This window comes from Mauremys reevesii, linkage group 2 (genome assembly GCF_016161935.1).
Source record: "Mauremys reevesii isolate NIE-2019 linkage group 2, ASM1616193v1, whole genome shotgun sequence".
NCBI lineage: Eukaryota > Metazoa > Chordata > Testudines > Geoemydidae > Mauremys > Mauremys reevesii.
Window position 1 is genome coordinate 271,496,439 of NC_052624.1, and position 25,334 is coordinate 271,521,772.

At 42.3% G+C, this 25,334-nt stretch overlaps 2 protein-coding genes across 21 annotated transcripts in view; one reads left to right on the plus strand and one right to left on the minus strand.

Annotated features, from left to right (window-relative positions):
- Positions 1-20,470, minus strand: part of TMEM71 (transmembrane protein 71) — a 28,671-nt gene extending 8,201 nt beyond the window's left edge. For 2 of the 9 annotated variants that reach the window (XM_039525957.1, XM_039525955.1), the window contains exons 1-9: positions 14,743-15,565; positions 11,939-12,035; positions 10,642-10,702; positions 8,691-8,903; positions 6,630-6,802; positions 4,872-5,057; positions 3,158-3,233; positions 795-856; positions 511-568 (exon numbers count right to left, since the gene is read on the minus strand). In XM_039525957.1, the coding sequence (XP_039381891.1) occupies positions 511-568; positions 795-856; positions 3,158-3,233; positions 4,872-5,057; positions 6,630-6,802; positions 8,691-8,903; positions 10,642-10,702; positions 11,939-11,984 (875 nt within the window). In that variant the 5' untranslated portion in view covers positions 11,985-12,035; positions 14,743-15,565. The other 7 variants (XM_039525952.1, XM_039525958.1, XM_039525960.1 and 4 more) reach the window with 6 other exon arrangements.
- A 2,724-nt stretch (positions 20,471-23,194) lies between these two features.
- Positions 23,195-25,334, plus strand: part of PHF20L1 (PHD finger protein 20 like 1) — a 78,217-nt gene continuing 76,077 nt past the window's right edge. For 10 of the 12 annotated variants that reach the window (XM_039525341.1, XM_039525334.1, XM_039525338.1 and 7 more), the window contains exons 1-2: positions 23,265-23,455; positions 24,671-24,785. In XM_039525341.1, the coding sequence (XP_039381275.1) occupies positions 24,703-24,785 (83 nt within the window). In that variant the 5' untranslated portion in view covers positions 23,265-23,455; positions 24,671-24,702. Of the gene's footprint in view, positions 23,216-23,264; positions 23,456-24,670; positions 24,786-25,334 lie in introns of those variants that run through there. The other 2 variants (XM_039525336.1, XM_039525335.1) reach the window with 2 other exon arrangements.

Below are 25,334 nucleotides of genomic sequence, written 5' to 3' on the forward strand. Positions count from 1 at the left end.
GGGTGGGCCATAGGGCTCCTAGGCGTGCGTGGGGTGGTACCGGCAGCAGCGAAGGCAGCTGGGCAGGCATGTGGAAGCCCTGGCCATACCCATTGATTGTTCTGTCCTGGGGCCCGGAATTGCTGTCGGCAGGCCTGCTGAGAAGTTTCAATCATAGACAAAACTTTGAATTAAATCAATTTGAAACAGAGCCGCATTTAGAAATGAAGAAACAGACTTTATTCAGCTCCTCAGGCTAATTTACCACTTCCTTCTATGCTGTTCATGCTGACTCACTAAACGATGGTTTAATAGATTAATTTTTACGTTTTCGCTGCATTTACTGCTAATCATGAAAAGGCAACATTCAAACACAAAGAATATTTTCATGACCACAAAGTAGCAAGAATAGCTAAAGCCTCTTGCAATACCTACTGATCACTCATTGTCATCTTTTGACCAGGAAGTGTATTGATAGAATCTCTTCATCTAAAGCTCTTAAGTATATTGAAATACTCTTGCACCGCTTACCGTAATTTGGTGGTTTTGGAAGATGTGACAAGACTGATGAAAGATGACTTGGCAGCATCTTTGGAGCAAAAGAACAGTCAATTTTAAATGTATGATTCTGCATGTGATTAAAGGGAAAATTCTGCCCTCAGATGCACATATGTAGCTTTTATTGAACCAAGGAGAACTGTACACACACACACACACACATCCCACCACCACCACCACCACCCCCCCAGGACACAATTTGACCCTGGACTCTAACCCAATATTGTTTGTCAAGTATAAAGAAAGTTTCTACTTACAAACTAAAATTATCAGCAGCAAAAAGGCCAACAAAGTGGCAAAGCGTCCTCCCAGAAAGCATCTGAAATCATAACAAATACCCTAGATTTTATATTGTACGATATACAGATATTGGGTCAACACAATAAAATATGCACTCCACACATTCCAAGATCAGCCTTCGGTCAGCTACCATTCTGGTCCTTCAGCTAAGGACCCCAATATTCCCAGACGAGTGATGGGAGGCGGGGGCTGGGAGGAGACCAGTGTCATGGAATGCGATGGATTGTTTACCCCACACATGCCAGGAAAGGGTCAATATGAGCCTGAGAAAGGCCATGGTAGGAAGAAACCCAGGGGACCAGCAGCAAGGAGTTGGACTGAGCAGACCCTGGCTGCTGGTTATAGGGTCCTGGGCTGGAGTTCAATGTAGTGGGATGCCCCAGGTTCCCCTACCAGCCACCTGTATGGTAGAATGAGGCCAGAGAAGGGGACAAGGAAAGCGAAGGATGATGGGGCCCAGAGTCTAGGCTGAAGACCTGATACCAGGTCTTGAACATTGGTTTGTTGGACTTCGTTACCCTGAAAGGGTTCCCTTCTCAAACTTTCAAATCCCCTGTCCAAATATATGTCTTGCACAGCCCAAAAAAGCATTCTGACACTAATGGAAGTTGTAATGAATATACAGAATCCTGGGGAAATAGATGAAAGTCACAGGAGATAGAGAAATTCGTGTTTTTTTGAGAATCAGGTGAGCCATTACTATAATTTCAAACTTGGCACCTGTCTGCAGCCAGGTATCTCAAAAATTCCATTATGATGCTGATCACTTCTGCCTTCACAAGTGCGTTCTTTTTTAATTTCATATGACAAGATTCTTATATACTGAATCTGGGCTAGTATGCATTAAGAAAAAACAAATGCCAAGGAATATGTAGTACTATGTTTTGAAATTTTCCTCTCCAGTCTAACACATGCCTGCTTGGTGTGGCACTCTGTCCCCTCTAGTGTCTAGACCAGCTGGAGATTGATGAGTCTGCTATAGCCTCAGCTAAGAGAGATGTATCTTTTAGCTCATGCAGTAGAGGCGCCTGCATTAAGCTCCAGAGGTCCCAAGTTTGATCCTGGCCATCAATTACTGGAATCGGTTGGCATTACAAGGGATACCGGTTTCAATGGATTTCTTCTATTCCCATCACTGACATTGAAACTATCCTTTTCCCAGGGACTCAAACTCAGAGTTCCAGACCCTACTGAGCTCACTAGGGTATGATCCAAAGCCCAGCAAAGTTGGTCTTTAGAGCGATTACTTTAAAAAAACAACAACCCGCAAAACAGGTTCATAATCCCAAAAGAGTGTGTATAGGTAGCCGGGGGTCATGAGTGTCTCTCCATGTGGTCTTGAAAACAGCGAAACTCTTTTTTCTCAAACTTCCAAATAACAAAAAAGTGCTCCTAAATTATGAATAAATATGCAAAAATTCAGCCTGAGAAATAATGGCTTGACAAAACTATAAGCATCTGAAAGTGACCCATTAGAATGAAATGGCTTAGACAATCTTAACTATAAGCAGTGATCTATGTTCCACCTATAATAATAAAACTAAACCATTCAGACTACAGACAGCAAATTAGTACCAAAGAATGGAAAAGGAAGCAAAAGTGGATTTCCCGAAGCTCCAGTTCTCTTTTGTTCAGCTTACAGAAACTTTGCTAATTAGCATGTTTCGTTATGCATCAAGTCAAAGAAATAAAAATCTGTAATATGTGCAGTGAATAGCTCTCAAAGATCATCATTGTCTTTTGGGTTAATTGTTCTCCAAATTTTAAAATTAGATACATAAAATTAAAGTTCCTAATTTTATTAGAATTGATGAACCTCAAATCGAAAGGGAAAATAACCTAACTAGACCATTTAGTTCTTAGAAAATATTTACTTATAAAGTTTATTTGAAAGACATACGTTACAACTTAATACAATTAAACTAAAAAAACAAACAAAAAAACCCCTGAAAGTGGTAGTATAGCCCAACAGAATTTCCTATATAATTAATTGCATAACTCATATGTCAGACAAGCTAAATTATGGTGCACAATTTGGAATATATATTTGAATACCTAATTTATGCAAGCTAAGAGAGGATGTGTGCATACAGATCCTGCATTTGCACAGAGCCAGTTAGGTATCATATCTGCATCCAAACACCTAATTTGCACAAACACATCAAATATTTGCTTGCAAATTCATCTTTGCAATACTGCATGTCTAACTTTGAAAACCAGGCCCTAAATGTCATGTTTTATTCACCAGTTGACATTATAAAAATTATATATATATAACATGAATAAAGCATGATTATAATGAAGATGAAATCAAAATTACCTTGCACACACTGAAATGATTAAACACATGGACAGTATAATCATTTGATAAACGACATTTCTCACTGCATTGGATTCTAATAAAAAAGGAAACAAATTAGGAATAATAATTCTTTTTTCTGGACATACTAGAAAACAAGTAGCTCCTTCCTTCCAGCCGCCCTCCTCTGAAACTGTGAACCTGAAATTCAGTGAAGGAAGGAGTATTTGTGATAAAAAAAATGCTTTACCAAAAACTTTACTATGATATTCACCCAGAGCTGCCCAGAAGATTCAGGGGGCCTTGGGCAAAGCAATTTTGGGGGCCCCTTCCATAAAAAAAAAGTTGCAATACTATAGAATACTATATTCTCATGGGGGCACCTGTGGGGCCCGGGGCAAATTGCCCCACTTGCCCCCCCCCCTTCCCCAGGCAGCCCTATATTCACCACGGGCCAGCTCCACAGGAGTCAATGGGAGTCTTCAATGGGGGGTTAAATCAAACCCACTAGAGGCAAACCCAATTATTCTATACTCCATATAGACAGACTATACACCTGTATTCTCTTTTTTGAAAGCTGTAAAGTCTGCCAAATTGAGTTCTAAGTGTCATATGAAAATATATTCTCCCACAAAATCTTCCTTAACTGGACAAATATTTTTGATAATGGACATAAGGATGTACATAGAAATGGCCATGAGAAGTATTCATAAATGCAAAATAATCACCTTAACAAATTAAAACATAATTTGTTTTTTAGATTTTGCAATAATTAGAACGATGTAAATTTACAAATCTCAAAATTTGGAATTTATTTGCTAAAGAGACCAAGAAAAGTTTAAATTATTTTTTAAATGTCCATAACTCAAAACAAATTAACAGATTTTTATTTTTATTCACAGATTTTACTTTTAAATTCTCAACAAATATTTTTACAGTCAAAGGCCAGGATGAAATTCTAGCTCCACTGACGTCAATTGGAGTTTTGCCATTGACTCTGGCAGAGTCAATATTTCACCCAACGTACCAGAAATTTGTGGAAGATATACTGTACTATTCAAATATAGTAAAATCTTAAAACAGGCATTAAATCTAAAGTGAAAATCTCAACATAACCGTATCCAATGAGCAGTTAAGGCAGCTATATATAATATTAATTTATTAGTATATATTATTCTATTATATGTATTTACATGCAATATGAGAACTAATGTTAGAAACTGACATATTTTTGAGTGTGCCTGAAGAATTCGTAGGGAGTTGTTTCTACGTTAAATTTTTATTGCAATGAAATTTAAACTTAGTCACAAATTTGACAATTTGACAATTTTGAAATAATTTTCATTCAGTGGGTTTCAAAAGGAACACATTTTGGGGGTATTTGAAATTTTTCTCAAACATTTTTAGTTTCAGATTTTTTCATTTTTTGTCCCCCCCAACTTGATTCTCCCAATCCTCTCCCTTACCTCCCCCTCCATTTACCTGAGTTTTTTTCCCTCTTTCAATTTTGCCACTGAATATGGAGGAACAAGAAAAAAGAGGGGCATGAGGGGGAAGAAAATTAAAAAGTTTTAATTTTAGATTTAATTGAAAAAATTGATTTTTTTTCCAAATTAAATTTTTGCAAAAATCTCCAGTTTCAAAAAAGGCCATTTTTCAATACCATGTTTTTCCACTTGAAAAATGTCAACCAGCTCTACAAATAACAAACTGAGAATAAAAGAATATAACTCACTTGAATGATCCAAAGTCTCTTCACGGAAATACCCATCTACCATAAACTGGGAGCACGGAGAAGAATCATTGAACTGTTTTCTTGACTGAATGAACACCACATCTTTAGAAAAAGAGGATGCATCAGCTGCTGCTGTTTGCCTTTGTGACATCCAGGTTTTGCATTCAGAAGAAAATTCAGAGTCATCTGCAAGAAGCACATTTGTAACTTTCGTAGCTCAGAGTAATGGAAAGGGGTGGAGAATTTGTGCTGATAGATTTTTAAGATAAGAAATGATTCAATCACAAGGATTTCTCGGAACTGTTAGTGATATGGAATTGGCAGACCCATTATATGTAGGAAAGTGCAGGGGGAAAGAAGCAGGCTAAGGACAAAACTTTATACATTTTAACACAGTGAGGATAGAAAAAGCTCAAACTGAAAACAGCAATGGGCCAAATGATCAGACTTAATATTGGAGTCTCTCTCATCTTCACTGGCTTCCTATCCAAAGTCAGTTTCAAAAGGCCCTCCTGGGTTATAAAGATCTCCATGGATTCAAACACTGTTACTGTCTCATGTCACTGGCTCAATTTGCTCTGCAAAATTCTGTCTCTGATCTGTCTAAATCAGTGGTTTTCAAAGTTCAGGTTGCAACTCAGTACTGGATCACAGAATGCAAGACACTGTATCGCCCCTCAGCACTCAGGGACCCTGGCAGCCGGCCACTAAAAATTAGTAGTCCCTATCAGGGGCGGCTCTAGGTATTTTACCACCCCAAGCACGGCAGGCAGGCTGCCTTCGGTGGCTTGCCTGCGGGAGGTCCCTGGTCCCACGGATTCGGCAGCAGGCCTGCAGAAGGTCCGCCAAAGCCGCGGCAGCAGCGGACCCTCCGCAGGCAGAGCGCCCTCCGTGGCTTGCCACCCCAGGCACGCGCTTGGCGTGCTGGTGCTGCCCCTGGTCCCTATCTGTTCTGACACTGCGCTGTGCCCCAGAAGCGGCCAGCGGCAGGTCTAGCTCATACGCCGGGGGCTCACGGGGCTCTGCACGCTGCCCCTGCCCTGAGCACTGGCTCTGCACTCCCATTGGCCAGGAACCGGCCAAAGGGAGCTGGGCGGGAGGCAGTGCCTGCAGGCAAGAGCCGTGCGGAGCCGCTTGCACACCTCTGCCTAGGAGCCAGACCTGCTGGCTGCTTCCAGGGCACAGCGCAGTCCATGGTGCCAGGACAGGCAGGAAGTCTGCCTCTGCACCCCACTGTGCCGCTGACCGGGAGCCGCCAGAGGTAAGCCGGTGCCCCAACCCCTCGCCCCAATCCCCTGCCCCAGCCCTGACCCCGCCCCAAACCAGGAGCCTCCTCCTGCACCCAAACCCCTCATCCCTGGCCCCACCCCAGAACCTGAACTCCCAGCCCAGAGCTCTGACCCCCTCCCACACTTCAACCCCCTGCCCCAGCCCAGAGCCCCCTCCCACACCCTGAATCCCTCATTCCTGGCTCCACCCTGCAGCCCTCACCCCTGCACCTCAACCCTCTGCCCCAACCTTGAGATACCTCCCACACCCAAACCCCCTCATCCCCAGCTCCGTTGGGTCGCGGACATCAACAATTTTCTTCAACTGGGTCACCAGAAAAACAGTTTGAAAACCACTGCTCTAAATGTTGATTTGAGCAGAGGCCCTCTGCAAAACCAAGGAAATCATTATCCACCTACAGTGATCCCGTCATTAACAGACAGGCCTAACTAAATACAGAACATACTAGTGATGTTACTGTGGGCTTACCATTGCCATAGTGCTGATTGGCCTCTAGTTTATTATCTCCATCATTCCAAATCTCCTCTACATGAGGAGAATTCATATTGCTAAGGACAGTGCTGTTGAGCCATGAATCCGAGGCACTGAGACTGAACAGACTAGCAAGAGAGCGACGGATTTTCTTCCTTCTCCTGAATATTCTAGAAAGGAAAGAAATAACCATGTTTTAAAGGGATGAGGCACAATACTTTTATTTATAAAACAGTGTAACAGGGTTCACACTGCGCCCCTGGTTATTTAGCCCCTGGGCCTCCCCCTTCAATGAGTCAGGGACACTTTAGTATGGTGCAACACCCATGCTCTTTATTCTCACCTACCACCAGTTCCCAACTATATACAGGCTTCACAACTACTTTGCCTACAACAGACTGGGAGGCTCCTACTTCCTTCTGTACTGTGCCGGATCCAGATCCGGATCCAAATCCGGACCTTGACCCTTTCCCTTCCCCCCTTCTCTGGCTTCCTCCCAGCCTTTATAGCTCTGGGCTAATAAGACTGGCAGATGTGGCCAGCTATCAGGCAGGCACAGAGCTATTCACCCATTCCCAATCCATTCCCCTTGATTGGGGCTGGAGTGGCAGGAGCTGATTAAGAGCTTCTCAGCCAGTGACCTGCCACAAACAGGAACATGGTTTAGAGGTTAGAGTACAGGCCTACAACTCAGACATCTGGCGGTCTTTTCCTTGCTCTGCCACAGGTTCGCTCTTGGGCTTGTCATTAAATTTCTCAATGCCATTGTTTCCTCATCTGTAAAATGGGTTTAACGATGTTTACATCTTTCACCAGGGTGTTCTGTGATTTAATAGTTTCCAAACTACCCTGAGCTTCTTGGGTGAAAAACCACTAGATACTGTAACATTATAGGGCCACATTTTACCTTCCTCAGGTAACACCACTATTGAAGTCATGTGGAAGTTTTGCCTGAGTAAGGATTGCAGGACAGAACCTGTATTTTTAATTTTCTTTTTTATTCTCCGTCATGGTAATACCATCTTGGGAGCAGAACCATAACACTTCTTTTTCTGCAGACAGTGTTCCTCTTCCTTGGGCAAACCATTTGTTTTGCTGTATTTCTAAAAACTGCAGCTTTACAGTTCTGCCTGTGTCCCATCATCGATTAACTCTCTAGAAAGGCATCCACAAAGAAACAGGGTTGGTTAGTTTTGAGCTGCTGATGAGCATCAGAAGGAGACCCATCACAAATGTATTGGGTTATGGCCATAACAAAATAGATCAGTGACTACCCTCAATTTTTTAAATTCTGGGCCAGTGACTGATGAAATTACAAAAATAAAAGTTGATATTTAGAATCCAGAGGAATTTCCATATCAAATAAAACGTTTTATAGCAAATACAATTTGGAGCCTTCCATATGTAATACAGCATTAATTTATTGGATGAAATCTTGAAGCACAATTCAATTTTTGCTCAGTCCTCACTCAGGCAAACCTCCTAATGACCCACTGAAAAATTACACATTTGCTATATTTTGAAAATTATGATAGTTTGAAGGTGAGACAAACAAAAAAATCTTGAATTTCCTTAAGATGTTTGTTATACCTACTTTTGGATTTGCTCTTATCCTTCTTTTATGCTTGGAAGAATTGAAGTCACCTCTTTGGAACATTAAATATTTCAGCAATAGGTGAAAAGCCATGAATTTCTGGGCAGATGAACCTCTCTTTTATATTTACTGCAGAGAGCGCCAATCACAGTAACATCTGTGTGCTTAAAACTTTTGAGATAATGTTATAAGGCATGACTCTGAAGATCAAGTGATGTTAACCACTGCAGTCTCTCTGAATTATATTACTTGGTGTGTTCCATTGCTATTAGAAAATGGAATCCAGGTATAGAAATAGACATGGAATCATAGGACTTTGGAAGGGACCTTGAGAGTCATCGAATCCAGTCCCCTGATGTACTGAGCATTATAGTCATACCCTGACAGCCAACCAGAAATCAAGTTAAGTTCAGAGTTATAACGCCAACATCCAATATTAAGTAAAATGTGTGTGACTCACTTACCTAACTAATTTCTCCTTATAGGTAACACTTGTCTGGGATGGGGTCAGTGTTACATTACCATCTTCATCAGACAGAAAACTGTCTTCCGTCAAAATGTAATAGCCATTAGTAAGAAGCCGAGGACTACGGCGACATGTGAAAAGAGAGCCTGTCAAGGGGTTTATGGAACAACATTCATAGGAGGTGTCACTATCCAGAAAGGCATAAGTGTAACTGTAAAGGAAAGAAATAAAACCCTCTAAGTTAGTATATGCCTGTTTAGCACAGGGGCATAAATGTTAAAAAATGATTGAATGATAATGTTTTTAGATATCAGAGGAGTAGCTGTGTTAGTCTGGATCTGTAAAAAGCGACAGAGTCCTCTGGCACCTTGTAGACTAACAGACATATTGGAGCATAAGCTTTTTGGGTGAATACCCACTTCGTCAGATGCATGTAGTGGAAATTTCCAGAGGCAGGTATAAATATGAAGGCAAGAATCAGTCTAGAGGTAACGAGGTTAGTTCAATCGGGAGGATGAGGCCCTCTTCTAGCAGTACACATCACTTTTCATTTTAATAGCTCCCAGAACACTATAGAGTTGTGTAACAGGGTGGTTTGCCCTTATGGACTAGAGGTCTGGGGACAGCCAGCCCTGATTACTAAGGAGGCACACAGGAACAAGGCTCACCTGATTGCCCTATAAAGGGCAACAGGAAGCTTCAGAGAAAGGGGGGAATGCTCAGGGTAAAACAGACAGAGGGAAGAAGCTGCAGGAAGTGAGTCTCTGGCTGTGGTCCCTTCCCCAGCTGGGGACACTGGGAGTTGTGGCTGGGTAGGAAGCCCTGACTGAAAGAAGAAGAGAAGAAAGCAAAGAAGGCAGGCCACGCCTTGCGTCTTCTCCAGCTGCTCAGAGAGAAAAAAGACATAGTTCTCAGGAGGAGGAGGAGCTGTTCCCAGCTTAAAACTGGAGTGGAAGATGTCTGTTTATTTGTGAACTTCTTGTGAATAAAATCAGACCCTAAGGTGGGCTGTTGTTATTGGATTCATGAAAGCCTGTGTGGAGTTTATCTAAGAAGCCCCTTTAAGGGGGAAACTGAGTCAAGGGGCTGCTTGTAGGGCCATCCACAAGGATGGAGGAGGCCACTCACTCACAAGCTGTAACAAAATGGTATACACACTTTGCACGGAGATCACTTCACCCACCACTGAAATGCAACCATCTCCGGAGTGAAATGTAGCAACTGTTGAATAACACACAACACTAGACAAGTATTTAAGACAGAAGTGAGTACCTTTTCCCACTGGAACACAAGGGGACTGTTAGATAGGCATAATGTATGTTCCTGATTTTGGAATTGGGCCCCAATCCTGTGAGGTGCTGAGTATTCACAACTCTGAGTGACTTCATTGGGATTTGAGGGTGCTCATCACTTTGCAGGGTCAGGCACTAATCCCAATATACATTTATTAGTATCAGTACAAGCAGGTATAGATCTTTCGGCAAACAGTCCCAGAGATAGTGGGAAACTCATTAAGTTCTTCAAGACTGGAAAGAGGTGAGTAATAGATAACTGTACAAAGATCTCTACCAGGGACAAGAGATGACAGTATTGTAATGCAAGGGCTAGGGGTGGGTATGCACCACTGCCCTCTGCTAGACAGAATTTGAAATGAACAACGGTGTCATATACCATATGCTACAGTCACTTCATGGGGATTCTACTTTAGTTCAAGTGGTTGGGGCCTGTGTATTTCAAGCAGGAGTATCTGAATTCTATCATCACTGTAGCTTTGAAGATTCAAGTGGCCAAAGATTTACAGCACGGTGATATCTGTGAAATGCAATGCGGCCATGCTTTAGTGTGGTAATAGCACCCTAATCATAAATAGTTTAAATAGGAATTTTAGAAATGTTTTTCAAAACACAAAGGAAAAATAAAATGAAACAAAGGATGGTTTTACTCCATACCTTGGCAAAATGTGTTCAGGAGACAGACTTTGCCTGGTCTCTTTATCAAACACTGAAGAACCTGTTGAGAGAAAGACCAGATAAGGAGAAGTCCCAGCACTGGCTCACCACACAGGCATTTCAAGTGACAGCTGAACCAGCTGACTGGTTTTCACTAACAATATGCCTTGACGAAATTGAAAGAAGAAAAAAGGAGGAGAAAATTAGGAAAGGAAAAGAGATTAAAGGAAAGAAAACAGAGTGATGGTGGGTAGATAAAATGAAACCTCATATAATTTAGGCTGGTATAGCATCATTCCGAAAAGAGTAGCACGAATCAAAGCTGATTACAGTCAATAAATCCAAGTTGCCAATGTACTGCACAGTTTTGTGTCTTGTGGGAAGTAAATCCAGACACATACAAGGGAATAGGTCCAGCACTTTTAATGGCATTGTCTGATTCACATCATGAACAGCTCACTGACTGATTCTACCAGCAGTGCTCAGGTTCTCCTATAACAATTATGTGGTGCCATTAAATGGTCACACCATTACTATTATAAGGTAACATGCAAGTGGACATCTGTAGATGTGGCACAGCAGGAGCAGTTATGGCAACAATGGCAAAGATTTGAGGATAATGATTGATCACAGGACTATGGAGACATCTAGGAAGTAGGATTTTGATGTTATATGAAGGCTCAAATCTGCAAGGTCCTACGCTCAGTGTCACAAGGATTAGGTGATTAAGTAATCTGAGTGTATGATGGGGTTTACAAACTCCTCTCTACAGCCGAGACAGGGGAAAGGCTGGAGCAATACGGAGCCAGGAAAGCTCTGCCCATGCCCATCAGGCACTGCCAAGCATAGTATAAAAAAGTTTCAGCAGCTCGGGAGTGGGGAGGTGAGAAGTGAAGAATGGAGGGGGACATTTTGGGGAAAAAGGCAACCGGACAAGGCTCCTGTTAGCGGTCCAACCACATGGAATGGCAATTGTCAGAATATCACACAGTTGTTTGTATGGAACGGTCACAAAGAGTGAGTGTTTTCCATATTTACACATTATAGATTTGTATTTTATATACATTAGTGGCTGCTGAAATAGTCTCTTCTTTACAATTTTATACAAAAACCTCTGTAAAATCTTGACTTTTCAATCAATGAGAAAAGATTACATCCAAAGAAAGAAATTCATATTCACTTTAGAAGGCAATCTCTCATGCATAAGGACACAATCCCTGACAGGTGGTTCTTAGATTCCAGTATAAGCCCAAAACGGCAAAATCCCAGTTCAGAAAGCCCAGAGAAATGCTCATACATTTACTTGCTGCTGGTGTTGACATTAGCTGGGATATTCGATACATCTTGAAAAGGTCTGTTGCAAACTCTCTGGAGCTACATGTATCACAGATTATCTGCAAGAGATTTTAAAGGAAAGTTGGTATTTATTGAAAACAGAGAGCTGCAAGGTATAATCAGGAATGGACATTACATCACTAATTATGCTGTATTCCATTCTATGTGAGTCTGATCCTGCCATCCTTCCTCATTGATTTCAAGAGCAAATTTGTTCCAACAGGGTCTGCAGGCACAGGCCATGGCCCAGGCTCAAACTCTATTTGGTCAATTGCAGTCTCTTTGCAATCTGCAACTGTGATCTCTTTCCTAATATTTAAATCCAGGATGTACAGTATAGATAGACTTACAATTGTCCTACGAACACTACAGTTTTTACTTTATTTTCTCAATAATATGCTTTTGAATCACTGTTATGTAAAATAAAAAGCACTGAATGAGAAATAAAGTTTGCATACAATATCTTACATGTCTCCAGTGTCTTGCATGAGAGAATATCACAGTGCACTTTACAAACTGGTATACAATCTATGGTTTCTACCCTGCAAACTTAGGCCTGTGAGTAGTCTCATTAAAGTTACTCAAGTATCAGAGGGGTAGCCGTGTTAGTCTGGATCTGTAAAAAGCAACAAACTGTCCTGTGGCACCTTATAGACTAACAGATGTATTGGAGCATAAACTTTCGTGGGTGAATACCCACTTCGTCAGACGCATGTCATGCTCCAATACATCTGTTAGTCTATAAGGTGCCACAGGACACTTTGTTGCTTTTTAAAGTTACTCTGATGACTATGGTTTATATCAGGGGTAGGCAACCTATGGCCACCTCTTTCCTAATATTTAAATCCAGGATGTACAGTATAGATAGACTTACAATTGTCCTACGAACACTACAGTTTTTACTTTATTTTCTCAATAATATGCTTTTGAATCACTGTTATGTAAAATAAAAAGCACTGAATGAGAAATAAAGTTTGCATACAATATCTTACATGTCTCCAGTGTCTTGCATGAGAGAATATCACAGTGCACTTTACAAACTGGTATACAATCTATGGTTTCTACCCTGCAAACTTAGGCCTGTGAGTAGTCTCATTAAAGTTACTCAAGTATCAGAGGGGTAGCCGTGTTAGTCTGGATCTGTAAAAAGCAACAAACTGTCCTGTGGCACCTTATAGACTAACAGACTAACAGATGTATTGGAGCATAAACTTTCGTCAGACGCATGTCATGCTCCAATACATCTGTTAGTCTATAAGGTGCCACAGGACACTTTGTTGCTTTTTAAAGTTACTCTGATGACTATGGTTTATATCAGGGGTAGGCAACCTATGGCACCTGTGCCGAAGGTGGCACACAAGCTGATTTTCAGTGGCACCCACACTACCCAGGTCCTGATCACCGTCTGGGGGGGGCTCTGAATTTTAATTTAATTTTAAATGAAGCTTCTTAAACATTTTAAAAACCTTATTTACTTTACATACAACAACAGTTTAGTTATATATTATAGAATTATAGAAAGAGACCTTCTAAAAATGTTAAAATGTATGACTGGCATGCGAAACCTTAAATTAGGGTGAATAAATGAAGACTCGGCACACCACGTCTGAAAGGTTGCCGACCCCTGGTTTATATGTAGGGATCACATCAGCCATCACTGAGAGGCAGGACAACTTCAAGGGAAACATAACAGCTGTTTAACAGCACGTAGCAACACTACAAATCCATTTAGGATAAGATGTGAGGGTATGCACATACTTTCTTCAGTGTTTTCAAGATTCTGGGACAGTAATTCTGTGTAAAATCATTGCACAGAAAAACATTGCTTTGTAAATCACAAGTGCTCTTAAACTGTTCTTGAAGATGTGTATAATTGGGAGAAGTGATATCTTTTATCGGACCAACTTCTGTTTGATCTGTTTTATCAGATCAAGCTTGTCTCTCTCACCAAACAGAAGTTGGTCCGATAAAAGATATGACCTCACCCACCTTGTCTGTAAAATAAACATTGATATTATCCATCAAAATAAAAAAATCTAATTCTGCCAAGCAATTATTCATATCAATTGCCACTTTGCAATTACTTTAAGTAATACTTAACATTAAGTAATATTTGTGACCAACAACACATTAAAACGAGGCCTATAGTTCAACAAATACCTTTTAAACTAACACATGACAAAAGGCCAAATATGAACAACCTCACTGAAAATGAAACAAAGCTAAAAACAAGTCAGCGACATTTTATGGAGATCATTCAAATCAAAGTTTATTGAGTCTACAACACTGCCCAGTTCTGAAATTTAAATCACTAAAATGTAAGCATGAAAGCGTCTTTCTACTCAGAATGTACGAAACAATTTACTTTAATCACTTTCCTTGGTGATAATCAAACTGGTCCTTAAAACAATGATACCCTCAGTTTGTAACTAGCCAATCCCTTGCGCACGTTACACTCTACACTGTAAATATTTACATCAATATGTACCAACACACATAATTAAAATTCTTTAAGCCCAAGTATTTAACCTATTCAGATAACAAATATTACTCTCTTATCTTTTAAAATACAATAATGTCTATTTGTTCATACATGTCACTTTTTCAAGGGTATTTTAGTCTATTCTCTTTACTGGAAGTGATGAAAGCATTCATAGAAATGTAAAGCTTCTTGAAGAGCTGACTGTAAATGGAGAAATCCAGGGCTCAGTTATTCCTCTGTTGATCAAAGTAATAAAACATCAACATATGTAAAATCTTCCAAACCTGGAAAAGCCATTTCACTATTAACAAACGTATGCAAGAAGTTTTTCATCAAAAAAAGTCTCTGGAATGCAACTGTAGGGTGCTCCTTATGCTGCTTCCTGGAACAGAATAGCTCTGAGGTCTTCGAAAAGGCAGGTCTATAAAGCCCCTTGTTTCCTTTCGAAAACAGACTGTGCAATCAGAAGCAAAGAGGCAGAATGAGGTCATTCTTCCTGTTAAGTAGCCTCACATCACAAGCATTCATTTTGAAGAGTAAACCGAAGATTAAGATTAGGCAAGTGAACAACTCTGCAGGGTGTTGCAAAATGCAAGATATGCCAGCTTTAAATAACTGTTTTCTATTCTATTTATAGCATGGTGCACAAAACCAGCACCTTGTCTGTGATGCTTGTAAAAACAACTGATACAACTTTTTTCCATATCTTTTATTTATAAATCTGATACAGTTATGACTCAGTATATTTTACAGTCATGTATTCATATCACTTAGTATAACACTAATGTTGTGATATTTGAAGGCTTTCATTGCATTACTATGCCTAAAATAATCCTATTTTACCCCCCAAAATCCCTGAATGTTAACAAAATCCCATCCAAGAGCACTGTTGTACAGAGGAAACATTTGTTAATATTTCATAGTTCAGTAACAGGTCAGTTGTTTTTCAACAACCACACCGTGGCTGATCATAACAGAATTATGCAAACATTAGGTAAAAGTACTTTGGAGGATGAAATAACTATGGCCAGGGAAACATTTATAAACAAAGCCATAGCCACTACACTTCAATGATGCATAAAATGACAGAAGAAAGAATACCACTAATTCCAACTGAAATAAATTTAGTCTGAATGACTAGTTCTAACAATCAGAATTATTGGATTGTAGAATAGTCTCCAAAGGGAAATGGTAGAAACCCCACCACTTGGGTAATTTAAAATTACACTGTTGTAGGGACCAATCCTATTCAGGCAGAGGAATAAAATGAGCTAATAAATATTTTCTGTCTCTGACTGCTATCACGTTATGTATATCAGACAGAAGGATAATAGATGAATAGTACTATAAAAGACAAATATGTAATATCTGACTTCATTTTCTTCCTGAAGAAAGTGGAAAAAAAATGCCTTCTGTTGATGTACTCACAATAAATGAAAACAAGCTGCCGAGTTAAAAAAAACAAAAAAAACCCAAAAAGCCCAGCAGTATCTGGCACAGGTTATTGCAAAAGCATTTCAGTATTGCCTCACACATCTGAAATGTTTCACTTAAGGTCCTTCCACTCAAGACTGAAAAGCGAGGGCCAAATTCATACTTGGTGGAACTTCCTTGACTTCAGTGAATTTACCCCAAGGATTAAATTTAGCCCAAATGAGTACTGCTTCCATGGTTGCATGAACTTTGCAACAGTCTAAATAAAACCACCACCAGCACGAAGTCTTTGTATAGTGGAACAAAGATGAAGGAAACCATTATCTGTTTTGATCTGAATGTCTTGTTTTTCAGAATAACATGCCTTTACTGTAATTTTACTAAGCACGCGTATTAAAAATACACGTCTATGTTAAAAGTGCACTGTCAACTTTAAAAAATAATCAAATTCCTATCTGAAAATGTTTTATCTATATTATGGTTACTCATGGTAGTGGCCCTATAGTTAAGACTGAGTTCTAAAATAGGGCATAAATTCCTGTTTTTCTGTAAAATTAGGTGGCCTGTAGACATGTTTTCTATGCTCTTCGAATTTTCTGTGTAGCTTTTGTTTTATTTATTTTTCTCTTCACACATTTTCAGTAGGAAGTCTCTGAAAATTAGCTCTGACTGACTTATTTCCTGGGTAATCTGACATTTCATTGTTGGCTGATATATTTTTTAAAAAATATTGTCTATCTGCACAAAATTTGGTAGACATGTGCGTCCTTACTAGGTCTGGGTCAATGGGTAGTTTTTGAAAAGAAATAATCTAGATTTAGGGTCAATGTTAGCCTTTAACTTTCAGTTATGATAATCATTGTGCCAAGGACTGCTGACACAAACTTTGTGTGCTGGTACATGCCTAAGCCTTTCTTCCTCAGAACTTCAGAAACCATGCTTTTCTGTCCGATTTTATACTATGGTTGGGAAGGATTTTGTGTTCCATTTCAGGCATAAGAGAGAAGAGTTTCATGAGCAGATACACATAACAGAAGAAGGTTTATATACAGCTGCATTTTTAATCCTCAGTTTGCCCCCAAGCCACCTCACACTTGAAAGGCCCACTCTTCATTTAAACAATAAAAAAATAGGACATTGGTATGCAAAAAGCTTTGTTATGAAGCAGTAACAAGGCTCTACACACATAGTATATCTGACACAAAACCACAAAAGCAAGAAAACGAAAGGCTATGACACCTAATAGTCCATATCCTGCACTCCTTCCACAGACACACACTTAATTGTTGCCAAAACAGCTGTACACCACAGTCCATGCACGGCAGCCATAACTATGTCCCCCTTTCAATGTCAGCTGCCTATCACTTGCTTTATCAAGTTACCCTGTCTCAACACAACATGCAATTACATCAAACAGAGGATTAGGAAAGGGTAGATTGGTAATGGGGTGTGTGGAAAAAGGTGGGTTGGGGGGCAGAGTTATGACAGGGGGTGTGAACTGGGGTGCAGTTATGGTAATGGTAAAGTGTGTGCCTGTGAATGGAGGAGCAGAGGGTAGGTACTCTAAATGGCTTCCGTTTTTTGTATATTAATTAAAACAAAGCCTGATCGGTTGGAGGCAGTGGAAAGATTCTCATTGACCTCAGTGAGCTTTGGATCAGGCCCATAACACCTACAATGACTGTAACTTGCAAGGAAAAGAGAAATATTTTTTCCTCTATTTTTCACTTTGTTTACGTTATGTACCCTGCTTTGTGTATAGTTAGTTTAGCTGTACAGCCCTTCTGCCCTACAAAGTCAACTAGGGCCTTATCCAAAGCCCACTGAACTCAGTGAGACAATTTCTATTGACTTTGATGGATGTTGAATCAAGCCCTTAGAGCTAGATCCGTAAAGGTACTTAGACACCTAACTGCTTCTTTAGAACATTATCAAAACAATTGCTCAGCTGCCATCTAACCCCATAGGTGCCAAAGTTACCACTACAGGCCTACTAGTTTCAGAGGGGTAGCTGTGTTAGTCTGTATCAGCAAAAACGAGGAGTCCTTGTGGCACCTTAGAGACTAACGCATTTATTTGGGCATAAGCTGCCCAAATAAATGTGTTAGCCTCTAAGGTGCCACAAGGACTCCTCGTTGTTTTTGGTTATTGAGTGTCCCAGTTGTCTGGATTTTTGCCATTTATATTTGCTTTTGAAAAGAGTCTGCAACTGTATAAAACTAACTTTTAACTGGAGTTCAAGAACATCATATTGGCTCTGATTTGAATAATGTTGTATATACAACTATATGAAGAAAATGTTAGTTTAAAAAAAATCCAAATCCAATTTTTCTCAATGTGGTTAGAAAGAAAAACCCCACTCTACCCTATCAAAGACCTCCTGATTGTTTAGACTTAAGACAGCCCTTGTTCACTTTCAGTCTTCAATTAAACTTATTGTCATCTAATAATTTCTTCCCTGCTATAAAAACTCTCATCTAAACTGATAATTTTCATTAATATTTTCTCAAACCTGGTATAAAAAAAGACATACTGTATTAAATTATTGAGAAGTTTTCCATCTCAATTACATAGTTGAACAATTCCATGACTTGATCTGGAAGCACATGTACAATTCTGCAGACTGTGTGTGGGAGCTCATGCTGGATGGTTCTGGTGGGCTATTCTGGCCTTGGAATCTGTGAATCTATGATTCCCATTCAACCCTTTCTTTCATGGGTTTGCCTACATAGCACTCAATATGCTAATATCTGCAACTCTGCATAAAGATGACCAATCTAATCTGATGCTTCAGGGTTTTAGCTGGTCACTAGCAGCAGTCAAGAAGGAATTTTTCCTTCACTGCACAACTAAAGAGATATATTCTGTTTTGTTTCTCCCATCTTCCTATGAAACATCAGAGACTGGCCACAGTTGGAGACAGGACACCAGACAGGGTGGACTGGTGCTCTGAACTGGTACAATGAATCATCTTTTTAGATGCCTGACTGGTGTGCCTTGTTCACATGCTGAGGGTCTTACTGGTCACCTGATTTGGAGTTGGGAAGGATTTTCCGCCCTGTTTGGGCCCTCAGGAATTTTTCACCTTTCTCTGCAGCATGGGGTGTCATTCATCTGTTGGATCATCTGGGCATATCTCACTTAAAACAGGTGATTTGATTACAGTCTCTAAGTGCCTTCATGAGGAACAAATATTTGGTAATAGAGGGCGTGATGGGTTCCCCCCAGGGTGCCACTTGCAACTGCAGTACCACTGAGCCTGCCTAACCCAGCAGCCTGAACTCCCTTTCACACGGTGGTACTGTGATAAGTTGCCAAGCTCTTACCACACCCACCTGCGGCTTCACACACAGTTACTGAGATCAGCTCTGCATGGAAAGGCTCAGCTAAGGCACCTCACAGTTGCTACGGCACGCACACCCCTTTGGAGGGTGAACCCAAAATTATACCAACTTGCGGTGTACAGGGAACTGTACACTGTAAGCTCATAAAATTTACCCCCTCCCTCAAGGTGGAGAGAGATATGCAACAGCTTTCTGCCCCAAGTTATAATCTCCACACAAAACAAAAACAAATTTATTAACTACAGAAGACAGATTTTAAAAGATTATAAGTGATAGCAAACAGATCAAAGCAGATTACCTTAGTAAATAAACAAAACCGCAAACTGAGCTTAATACACTAGCTAGGCAGGATATGAATTAGCAAATTCTAACCCTGAGTGATAAACAAGCTGGCAGATTCTTAAGGATAAACAAGTTGCCTTGGCTTTCTCAGGTTTTCATACACAGGCTAAAAAGCCCTCTAGCCTGGGACCACCATTTCCCATAGTTCAGTCCTTGCCCATCAGGTGTGTTGGTGCTGGGAGAGTGAGGTCCCATGATGTCATTTCCCCCCCTTTTATATCTTCTTCCCACTTGCTGGAAAGCTCTTTTGCTGTGATGTGGGTCAAACCGTTCGTAGTGCTATCGCTGAGAGGTTTCTATTGTACACAATTCTTGAGCTAATCCTTGTCTTTGTATGCATTTCCTCAATAAGCCACTCTTTGGCCTTTTTACTGTTGTACCTGGAAGGCTGCTCATGGGTGTTTTCAACCTCACAAGTCTCAGTAACAAATACATAGCCAAATTTCATAACTTCATATATGACAATAGCACAGACAATCCAACGAGATATTACTGTCTAGCAGATCAAGACTTTTAGAATGATACCTCACAAGGCATTCTGTGTACAAAACATATTCTAATTACATGACAGTGGTGAATACTGGGGTGCCATGGTGTCACAGAGGGCTCTTTAGTCTAGCAGATATGAGCATAACAAGATGCAATGGCTACAAGTGGAACCAGACAAATGCATATTACAGATAAGGAGCAGATTTGAACAATGGATGGTAACTACTGAAACAACTTACAAAAGGCTGTGGTGAATTCTCTATGCCTAGATATTTTTTAATGAAGATGATTGGATGTAGTTCAAACAGGAATTTGTGATGCAGAATGTCAGACCAGATGACCACAGTGGTCCTTTAAAAACAAAAAACCAAACAACAACAAAAAGACATGGACATTCAAAGCATCTTATTTGTTTCTATTCTGTTTAGGTCCAGTAAAGAATAGAGACAACTGTATATTATTTTTATTATTGAGTCTGCAAAAAAAACCCAACATCCCTACATAAATAAATTACAATGATTTGGACATGTGTATGTGCATATATATTTGTTTTTCCTAAAGTTAATTAAGTATTAAGAAAAATGGTAAGTGGCCACCAGCAAGAGTTGGTGGCTGCACCAAGGGCGTCAGAACTGGGGGGGTGAGGGAGTGAGTCAGGGGGCCATGGCCCTCCCAACTGTCCACTTTTCGCCATGGGCCTCCCCCCACCCAAGCCAGGCTGGCAGCTAAAGCCTGACTATGGAGTCCGGGCTGCATAGGGCACCATGCCACGGACCCTCCACCTGCCAAGTTGTGGCTCCAATGTCCCGTTCCCCAGTCAAAGCAAGCTACACAGGCAGCTGTGGGCTGCCACAAACCCTCCACCTGCCCTGGACAGAGGGGCCGGTGGCATGGGGACACAGGCTGGGGACTGCTCTTGGCTCCCTCACCCCAGGCAGGTGGCGGGTCCGCGGCTCCCTGCCTGATCTGGCTTAGCCAGGGGCAGGGCCTTGGAGAGCACTGCCCCCTCCTGCTTCCTTTCTCAGCCAGCTTTATAGGGCAGGCTGGTTACCCAGGCCTGCAGGTAGATCCACTCTGGTACATAGGGCCTGGCCCCTCAGCCACTCCAACTCATAGACTTTAAGGTCAGAAGGGACCATTATGATCATCTAGTCTGACCTCCTGCACAATGCAGGCCACAGAATCCCACCCATCCACTCCAACTAATACCCTTCTTCCTCTGGAACAGGTTTAACAGGGGCCTGGCTTGTTTCTCCTCCCCCAGCACCTTCTTCACCTCCACTCATACCATAAGCATCCCTGCCACCAAACAACACTAAACTCTGAAGCTACCTTCTCACACACATGCCAATCTAACACTGCTATTCAACAATCCTGACACCACACCCAGCCTGCTCTTAGCTAGGACTGGTGAAAACTGGTAAAGTCATTTTATGGAAAAAAATTAAATATCTTTCATTCCGCAGTTTCTAAAAGGTGCAATTTTCTGTTCAGTCCACATTTTTCACAAGTATTTTTATTTTAAAAATTAACTTTTAAGGTTTTTTTTTCCACGCTTCTCCCTCCTCCATTTTTCTCCTCCTTTCCCCAAGGAAGGGGGGGGGGCAGGGAAGGGAAGAGAAAGCAAACACCCAGTACCCCAAAGTACTTCATGGGGGTGGGGTTCTTTGAAAGAGATACCAGTAAAACATGATAATGTTTCACAGAAAAAAATACCAGCCCCCAAGGATAGGCCATGCATCCAGAGGCAGTGCTGGCCCATTGGAGACCCTCTCCTTACCCTTCACCCCCCAATACAATAATTATTTTTTATTTCCACAAATCAAATAATATACCAACACATAGTAATATGCTTGTTCAAAACTCCCAAGTTAAATAAGATTAGTGGTATTTGGGGGGTAATGCTAAATCAGGACCCCATGACCTGCTAGGGACCTTAAGCAATTGCTTAGTCTGTGTATGCTTAGCACCACTACTGCATGCACCCACCCTCAGTATCTCTCCAGCAAGATTTCAACACGCTCAACCCCGAACCTCTCCAACCAATGGCAAACCTTTACCTGAATTTATGCCCCCCCCCCCAAAAAAAAGCCAGGGCTAATCCCACCCCAGTCATTTCAGCCCTTACCTCCAGGGGCGGCTCTAGGATTTGCGCCGCCCCAAGCAGGGCGGCACGCCGCGGGGGGCGCCCTGGCGGTCGCCGGTCCCGCGGCTCCGGTGGACCTCCTGCAGACGTGCCTATGGAAGGTCCACCGGAGCCGTGGGACCAGCGGACCCTCCGCAGGCATGCCTGCGGGAGGTCCACCGGAGCTGCCTGCCGCCCTCCCACGGGACGCTGCCCCAAGCGTGCGCTTCGCGCTGGGGTCTAGAGCCGGCCCTGCTTACCTCTCCCTGCCTGCTCACAACACTGACTCTCACCCCACTAATAATTATTTCTCTTCTTACTCATCTCAGCCCTTTCCTACCCCGCCCCCATAACAATGATGCTCATCCTCCCAGAGCTAACTTGTATCCCAAACCACCCCTCCTTCCACTCCACCCCCATAACACTGACCTCATCCCCCTACTGCCAACTTATACCCCAAACCACCCCCTCACTCCATAACACTGATCTCATCCCCCACTAACTTATACCCCAAACCACCCCCTCACTCCATAACACTGATCTCATCCCCCACTAACTTATACCCCAACCACCCCCTCACTCCATAACACTGATCTCATCCCCCTACTGGCAACTTATACCCCAACCACCCCCTCACTCCATAACACTGATCTCATCCCCCACTAACTTATACCCCAAACCACCCCCTCACCCCATAACACTGACCCTCAGCCCCTCACTGCTCTCTTCTACCCCAAACCACCCCCACCATAAGTGACGTCATCGCCCCAAATGTTTATACCCCAAACCTCCCCTCTAAGCTCTTACCCCCCCGCCCCTGACCGCATCCCACACAACACGAGCCTGCGCCCCCGCTCAGCGCCACCCCACCAGCCTGCCACACTCCCCCAGCCCCGCGCTATCGCTGCTCCACTCCCTCCGCCCCGCCCCGCCCCGCCGTAAAGCGGCTGTCGCGCCGCTGCTCCCTGGTCACGTGAGGGGGCGATGGCGGCGCCCTGCCCCGCCTCGGGTTGTCGCAGGGAGGTGACGGAGCGGCTGGGCGCTGGGGCGCGAGGGGCGGGGCGCAGGCGGAGGGGGACTATGGGGCTCTGAGGGAGGCGCACCCCGCCGCACCGAGCTGCTCACCCGCCGTCCCCGGTCGGAGCGGGAGGCGCCGCGGCGCGCGGAGCCGGCTGGGCTTGCGGCTCGGGCTCCGGGCCGGGACCGGGATCGGGCTCGGGGCCGCGACAGGCCCGGGCGCTGTCCCGAGAGGCGGAGAAGGCGGTAAGGAGTCCAGGGGTAGAGGGGTACGGGCCGGGCTCCCGGGCCTCTCTACCCCAGGCCGAGCCTGGGCCCCGGCTGTCTCCCGCCTCCCCTGCACCGGCGCAGGCAGAACTGTGGCCTGAGGCTTCTTCTGGGCCGGTTCCTGGGGCGCTTTCCCCGCGGAGCCGGGGCCTGGGGTTTTAAACCGTCCTTTGCTCCAGAGGTGGCTGATGCCTGGGGGCTCCATCGCCCCCGACAGAGCCCCAGAGCGGCCTGGGGTTCCCCCTCTTCCCTCCAGAGTCAGAGCTGCCATGGGGATCCTCCACTCCCCCTGACAGAAACAGCTGTGTCCACACCCCACCCTCCCCCAGCCCAGACAGTCTCCCTGGCCCAGGGGCTGGGTGATTTTCTACACACTCCCACCCCCGAGAAAGACACAGGCCAGGGCTTGGGGGGTCCCCTACATCCTCACCAACCCAGTTAAACAGAGTGGCCCAACTCCTGGGGCTCTCCCTCCTGCACCCCTGAACCCAGATGGACACAGACCAGAACAAGGCCTGGGTGTTATCCCCGACACAGACCAGATCAAGGCCCTTGGGGGGACCTTTATGCACCATATAATTTTAAATAGACGTATCGTCAATTTAAAACTGGTCCTTTTGGATGAAATGTTCTTATCTGCTATGGTTGCCCATAAGATGCAAGATTATTGACAGAAATCTTATAGGAAAATAAATATTTTTCTATGTATTGTCAGTTTATGTTGTTCTTTAACCAGTACATTTCTATACTTATTCGTTCCTCTCTATAGTCAGTCATTTTCCCTTTTTGCTTGTGTGGCCTTTCGTACAGCAATAGGGCAGGGGGGAAATGTAAAACTAGGAAAATGGGATTATAAAATCACTAAAGCTGATGGGGAATTAGGGCCAAGTGTATTATTAGAACATATTTGTATCTCATTTTTCAAAGTAAATAGATTGCAGGTTGATGGTGTAGCTGTTTGGGGGTGGGGTTTAAGGAATACTATTTGTATATACTTTTTATATTATTATGCATAACAGTCTAAACATTTCCAGTTTTAGTGCACCACTAGATCCTATAGTGATAAGTGCTATCATTTATAATAGATTTGAATCTCTTCACATGATTAAAATATATTCATTTGGAATGCTATTTGTATTTTTAATCAATAGTACTTTCTGCTTTGCAATATAAAAAAATATTTTTCTCTAAAAGTAGGGGGAAAAAAGAAAATAGAAGTTATCAAGATGAGTAAAAAGCCTCCAAGTCGTCCAGGGATCACGTTCGAGATTGGTGCTCGTTTGGAAGCACTGGACTACTTACAAAAATGGTAAGGAAGTCATAATGCAATGCTTAATTAGATCAGAAATTTATTTCACTTGTACTGTGAGCTGTCTTTAGTTTTAGTTGTTTGATTTGTATTAAAAATTAATGTATCAATCAGTCCATATACTAATTTGATGAATATCCTTATTTTAAAAAAAAAATCAACTAAAGCAGTTATAGAATTTTAGGAAAACATCCCTCTAAAAATCAAATTGAAAGAAAATATTAATTATTTTTTCTTGCATGGCTATCTTGTATTTCTAGTCATGATCCTTTTTCTAGACATTAGTTTGTTCTCTTTGGTACTGGCATATGTCTATCATGGCAGTCTGTATCTGCTAAAATATTCATTAACCATGATAGTAAATGAAAAATGTATTCAGAGTACTCTGGCATGCAGTGTTGCGTGCAAGATGGTCAAGTGCACTTGTGTGTAATTCCAGTAATAACTCAAAGATCCGGTTTTGTTTTAATGTTAAGGTGTAAGCAGATCTCAGAAATTTGAAAACTGAAAACTTGATATAGTATTCAGTAATAAAACTTCATGCACATT